Here is a 6,210-nt window from a genome sequence, read left to right on the forward strand (position 1 = left end):
ATGATTTTATCAAATAAAAATAGTACTGATAACACATACTAATCATATTTAAACTAAAAATATATTAAACATTTATTCAACACATAGGTTATGTAGTATTTAAAGAGATTCTTACTAATTTATATAATAAATTATAATTTTTTTTATAGTAAATTATTAGAGTAAACTTTTTTTTTTGAAACAATTAGAGTAAACTTAGTTAGATTTTAAACTACAAATTATGATATTTTTTATATTAATTTAATTATATTTAATATATTTAAAAGTATTATAATATAACGGGAAGAATAATTATTTTATAAAAATGTTAGATGTTTTATTATTATATGATATTTTGTTAAAAGGAACCGAGTGTAGAAAGTATCGTGTATTGCAAAAGATAGCAGTTTGCAATGGGCGGAATACACACCCTGACTTCCTGATGAAATTACGACCTCTCATACCAAACAAAGGAGGATTGGCCACTTGATTGCTCCTATGTTGAATACAATCCCCAGAAGCAGCAACCTCTGCTGCTTGTAAAATTGAACAACCATCAATCCAAACTCAGGGAACGTATGATGTTTGCATGCCTTTCATCTTCTTCAAATGCACCTTACCAGACCCCATTTCTAAATTCTCACTCTTTCACTGGTAAGCCTAAGTTTGGTTCTCAAGAAGCTTTCATCTTGCTTCAGAATTGCTCTGATTTCACCCATCTCAAGCTCGTTCATGCCAAGATCATTCGCCACTGCTTTCTAAATGATCAGTTGCTTATTAGGAAGTTGCTTCACTTATGCTTCTCTTACGGGGAACCGGACTATGCTACGCTCCTTTTTCATCAAATCCAACACCCTCATACCTTTACTTGGAATTTCATGATTAGAGCCTATACCGTTAACGGAAGCTCTCCATATGCTCTTCTTCTTTACAATCTCATGATCTGCCGTGGATTTCCGCCTGATAAATTCACTTTTCCTTTCGTTATTAAAGCTTGTTTGGCTGCTTCTGCTCTTGACAAAGGAAAAGAAATTCATGGGTTAGCAATTAAAACTGGATTTTCGAAAGACACTTTTCTGCATAACACTCTGATGGATCTTTATTTCAAGTGCGGGGATTTGGATTATGGGCGTAATGTGTTTGACAATATGCGTGTGCGAAGTGTTGTCTCATGGACTACTTTTGTTTCTGGGCTTGTTTCCTGCGGCGAATTAGATGCTGCCCGTAAGGCTTTCGATCAAATGCCAACTAGAAATGTTGTTTCTTGGACGGCAATGATTAATGGGTACGTGAGGAACCAACGATCTCAGGAGGCATTTGAATTGTTTTCGAGGATGCAGCTTGATAATGTGAGACCCAACGACTTTACTCTAGTGGAATTACTAAAAGCATGTACTGAACTAGGAAGTCTTGAGTTGGGTACACGTATTCATGACTATGCTTTGCAAAACGGGTTCGAAATTGGGGTTTTTCTCGGGACTGCTCTAATTGATATGTATAGCAAATGTGGTAGTTTGGAAGGCGCCAAGCAAGTATTTGACAAGATGGAAATCAGGAGCTTGCCTACTTGGAATTCAATGATCACCAGCTTTGGGGTTCATGGATATGGCAAGGAGGCCCTTATTCTTTTTGCGCAGATGGAGGAGGCAAATGTCCAGCCAGATGCAATCACATTTGTTGGCGTTTTGTGTGCTTGCGTGAATGTGAATGATGTAGAAGAGGCTGATAGGCACTTCAAAAATATGACTGAGTGCTACGGTATTACCCCTGTTTTAGAACATTACACATGTATGATTCAACTGTATACTCGCTCAAACATGCTGAGTGAGGCTAACAAATTAGTGAGCTCTATGCCAATGAAGCTAAATAGCAGTGAAGCAGGAGCATTGATTTGGCCTATTATCATTGATAATGACGCCAAAGACGAGAAACTGTTTGAGCACCACGGTGAGTATTTCACTGCTTTGGATCACCTATGTTCTACTCATCCCAAAATCAATTTTGCTACTTCAACCAACATTAATTAATCAATTCAATATGTGACACAACTTACAATCTTATACCATCCTGCTCCAGTAGCAGATGAAAGCTTTTATCATGTAGCTTAAATACACTCACAGTGCTAGGGTACTTGCTATTTTCTTTTCTACTGTTTATCTCCATCAGTTGTACAATTTTTCATGGTAAGGTTTTCGTAGATATGAAGTGGTCCAGGTTTAAATGCATCAAATTGGTGTCCATAAATGAACCTTTACTGTGATTTTCAAGAGTAGTTAGGAGCAAATTTAGATTTTGTGATCCCTCTAGCCTTGTTAATTTAAAAGCAATTAGTTCCATTTACTATTATCAAGCAACCCTGTTAAACTCTTCAACTTTATTACTGAATGCTTCCAAGATTCAGATACAGATTGCATTCTGTTTTATTTTCCTTCCTGCAAATTTAGTTACAGCCTTTAAAAAAAATTCATGTCAACTACTCCTGGGAGTCCTAGATATAGCATAAAAGACTGGGCTGAATGATTCAGACATATCTGTTTAGGATGAGACTGACATCAGCTGGAAAATTTGTCCATATGGTGTTTGAATTCATTGGCTATACTTGTCAAACATATTCATCCTTTTGAAATTATGCAGTTTAATAATAATGATAACAATTACGCAGTGCTCGACCTTTTTCCTGAATCCTGACTTTTACTGTCTGTCTCTAGTATTTGTATATTAAAGAATCTCTTTATCATTGAATTGACTCGGCATTTAATATTTCAAAAGAGGTTCACTGTTGGTGGAGAATCCAATTAAACCTGTTTATAGCAACTTGTGAATATCGGTGTTGTCTTTCTTTTTCTTATTGGTTTATTGATTATTATTCTGAGCTTATGTATATAATTTGTGTATCGTGATGATGAACTATCTGCTACTGAGAATCAATACATGGGTTTTTGTACTGAAACTAATATTCACATTTGTGCATCATGTAATGGCATACTTTTGTTTTCTACTGTTAGACAGAATGTTGTTGACTTTCATATATTCAATCCCTTTTCTAAGCAATCGGTATTTCTTCCTCAGATTGCCAAAAGAAGTATCATGACTGGCTTGGCTTTTGATGGTGGACACTATCAAGTTATACGAATTTTCAGCATTAAAATTAAAGAAGCAGAAGTACGGATTATGGAATCACCATCAGCTATTGCTGCTCAAGGCATTGATATTCTGGAGATGGAAATCTTCTCCTCAGAGACTGGCATATGGAGGCGATACTACTGAATGATGATCCGTCTACCAACTGAGCTTCCCATTATGAGCACAAATCCTCTCTTCTGGAATGGAAGTATTTACTGGGAATTAGGTGGGCACTTGCTAATATATTTCATTTAGCATAGCAAATGTATGCTCATTAAACTGCCAAATCATTTGCAAGATCAGTCCTTGCGATCCTTGACTTACAGGCAGTGCTTGTGGGCGTCTCGAGGACATCTGCACTATTGCCACTCTGATTTTAGAGGAATCCACATCTGGATTCTCGTCAAGGAACACAAACATGACTTCTGTTCATTGTATCAGGAAGAATCATGATTCTGTCAATCTGAGGTGGGAATTAAGTTACAGCATTCGGCATGACACTCTAATGGCACTGATACCAGCGATATTTCTCCATATAAAAGGAAGAGAGGAAATCTCATGTGGGAAGCCATGCTTTGTTTCTCCATGCGCTTATGTTGAACATTTAGATTCATTATGTCTGAGGCTGCCTGGATATATGGTAAGCTACGATTTCAGAACTGAGAGTCTGAAAGAAGTTTGCACTTACAAATTTCCACACACAAATATCAACTGCTGTACTGTCTTTCCTGAATTGAAGAAAAACTCTCCAGTGGGAAATGTTAAACCATCCTCAGGTGATGGAGGTTTGGTAAGTTTGCCCATACCTAGTGCATTTGTAAAGACATGTGAACCTCATTGACCGTAAGACCAAGAAACAGAGGAAATTGCCAGTGAAGAAAGAAGAACGGGGTTTAAAGTTTAAACCTCCCACTCGAGACTACGTACAAATATTGATTATTGAGCTAATTATCTATTACCCTCCAATTAAGCTGTTTATAACTCTCCAGATTATGAAGTGTAATTTGAACTTTGATAGAATGATACTCAGCCATGTTGTCTTTCTATTTCACTCATACCATACCATACCATACCATACACTCCTCCAACATATGTAATTAAATCATTTATATTTTTTAGGGTGTGCCCTTTTATAGGGTTTTTTTTTTCTTCGAAAAAATCAAACAGTTAAAAAACAATAGATAATAAATAAATATCAATCAGTTGAACCAAATATTATTTTGTCAAGTAGTTGTTGATAGCAATTTACGAGGGTAACTACAATAATAGGTTGAGTTATTTGCTATTTTTCAAATTAATGGTTGAAAAATTAGTTAGTAATTACCAACTAATTTAGGTTGCAATGTGTCATTAGATATTCTATTTTTTTAGAATTCAATTTGACAAAAAAAAAAAAAAAACAAACAAACAAATAAATTAGAAATTGTTTGGGTCCGTTTGGTTTACCTATTGTTTGCTGTTGGAAAAAAAATGTTTTTTCCAAAAATCAGGGATTCCCTGTTTTTGTAAAAAAAACTACTTTTTATGTCTAAAAGGCAAAAAAGAGGTTTCTAACCAAACACCTAAAACTCTCTTTTGAAGTGAAAATGCAAACAGGAGGTGGCATCTAAAATTCTCTCTCAATGAGCGGTAGCGTAGTTGTGTCCATCCCGATTGATCGTTGCAAGAAGTCCAAAGGCCACGATGGCCTGCCGGAAGGAAACCCCTCTATGCACCACCCTGACCTCGACTCCCTTGTGAAATGAAAAATCTCCCTGCTCGGTCACGAAGATGACATGATCGAAAACGTTCCTGAGACGCCATTTATGAATTATGGAGATTACTACACCGATATTGATGAAGATGAGGAGGACGACTCGGCCTGCCCGAGAATTCCGGTATCGGCGAAAGAAAAATAGGTATGCTGGAGTCATTGGAGGTATGCACTAATTGTGAAGGTCTTAGGTAAAACCTTAGGTTATCGTTATCTATCTCAACGTATTAGAACCTTGTGGGCTCGGAAGGGGACAGTGAAATTCATTGATGTGGAAAATGATTACTACATTGTGAAGTTTTCTTATGGCGAAGATTATGAATTGGCATTGGCAGGAGATCCACATATCATATCCAACTATTGTTTGTCAATTCGATAGTGGAGTTCGCATTTTGATTTATGATGAGCAGCAGGATCGGTCCTGACTATTTAAGGGCCTAGACAAAATAAGCAATAAGAACCCTTTTAATAATAAAAATTTGGCAGGCCTTTTAATTTTTTTTATTAATGGGCTTTCGAAAAGAAATAGACCCTCTTGTATGATTTTATCACTATTTATATTAAAAAAAATTAACTTTCATATATACATATAAGGCTAAATTTTTTTTGGGCCCCCTCCAGCCTTGGACCCTAGGCCGGCGCACCCCGGGCCTATGCCCAAGGCTAGCCCTGATGAGCAGGTCAAAAGAATCCTCACATGGGTTCGATTTTCGAGATTACCTATAGAATACTACAATGAATCATTTCTGGCAAAGCTCGACAATCACGTTAGAAGAGTGCACCATGTTGACAAAACTATGTTAGACACACAAAGAGGGAAGTATGTCTGCATGTGTATTGAAGTGGACCTTTCCAAGCCTTTATTTTCCAAGTATAAGCTCAGACGCACCACCTACAGGATTGAATATGAGGGCCTTCATAACATCTGTTTTGACAATGGGATATATCGCCATGGGATGGAGTCATGCTCGTCCAAACATGGACCAACAGTGCCATCGCAAGGGGCTCATGAGGAACAAGCAGCTAAGCAAATCAGTGAAGATAATTCTCTAACTTTTGGTCCATGGATGGTGGCGAAAAGGACCATAAGAAGACAAAATCAACGTCCTGCTCAGACGGGGACTAGAGAGTTGGAGAATGTCAATTAGCCACAAGCCGAAGTTGTGCCTTCGAAGCTAATCAGCCTAGGAAAACAAGCAGGGTTTGAAACCAGCTCTAGATTTGAAACCCTAGAAAATCTTGGGGAATCAGAGGATGAACCTATCATATAGGCCAACATCGCTCTACTAAGCACATCATAACAACTAGTGACCATTACAGAAGTTAATATGCTGAACCACAAATAGAAAAAGTGA

General features: G+C 37.2%; 1 protein-coding gene across 1 annotated transcript; it reads left to right on the forward strand.

The window, feature by feature from the left end:
* Positions 1–354: 354 nt before the first annotated feature.
* LOC136224887 (pentatricopeptide repeat-containing protein At3g26630, chloroplastic-like) lies at positions 355–4,280 on the forward strand. Its single transcript, XM_066013315.1, has 2 exons — positions 355–1,926; positions 3,049–4,280. The coding sequence occupies exons 1-2, from the start codon at positions 558–560 to the stop codon at positions 3,084–3,086; spliced, it is 1,407 nt and encodes a 468-aa protein (XP_065869387.1). The 5' UTR covers positions 355–557; the 3' UTR covers positions 3,087–4,280.
* Positions 4,281–6,210: the final 1,930 nt, after the last annotated feature.

Source organism: Euphorbia lathyris, chromosome 3 (assembly GCF_963576675.1).
Source record: "Euphorbia lathyris chromosome 3, ddEupLath1.1, whole genome shotgun sequence".
NCBI classification, from domain to species: Eukaryota; Viridiplantae; Streptophyta; class Magnoliopsida; order Malpighiales; family Euphorbiaceae; genus Euphorbia; species Euphorbia lathyris.

What these genes read in the sequence shown, in the direction of transcription:
- LOC136224887 (XM_066013315.1), top strand. Translation starts at nt 558, where the DNA reads ATGATGTTTGCATGCCTTTCATCTTCTTCAAATGCACCTTACCAGACC. An exon ending in GAAACTGTTTGAGCACCACG is followed by an intron (nt 1,927 to 3,048) that starts GTGAGTATTTCA and finishes TTTCTTCCTCAG; the next exon opens with ATTGCCAAAAGAAGTATCAT.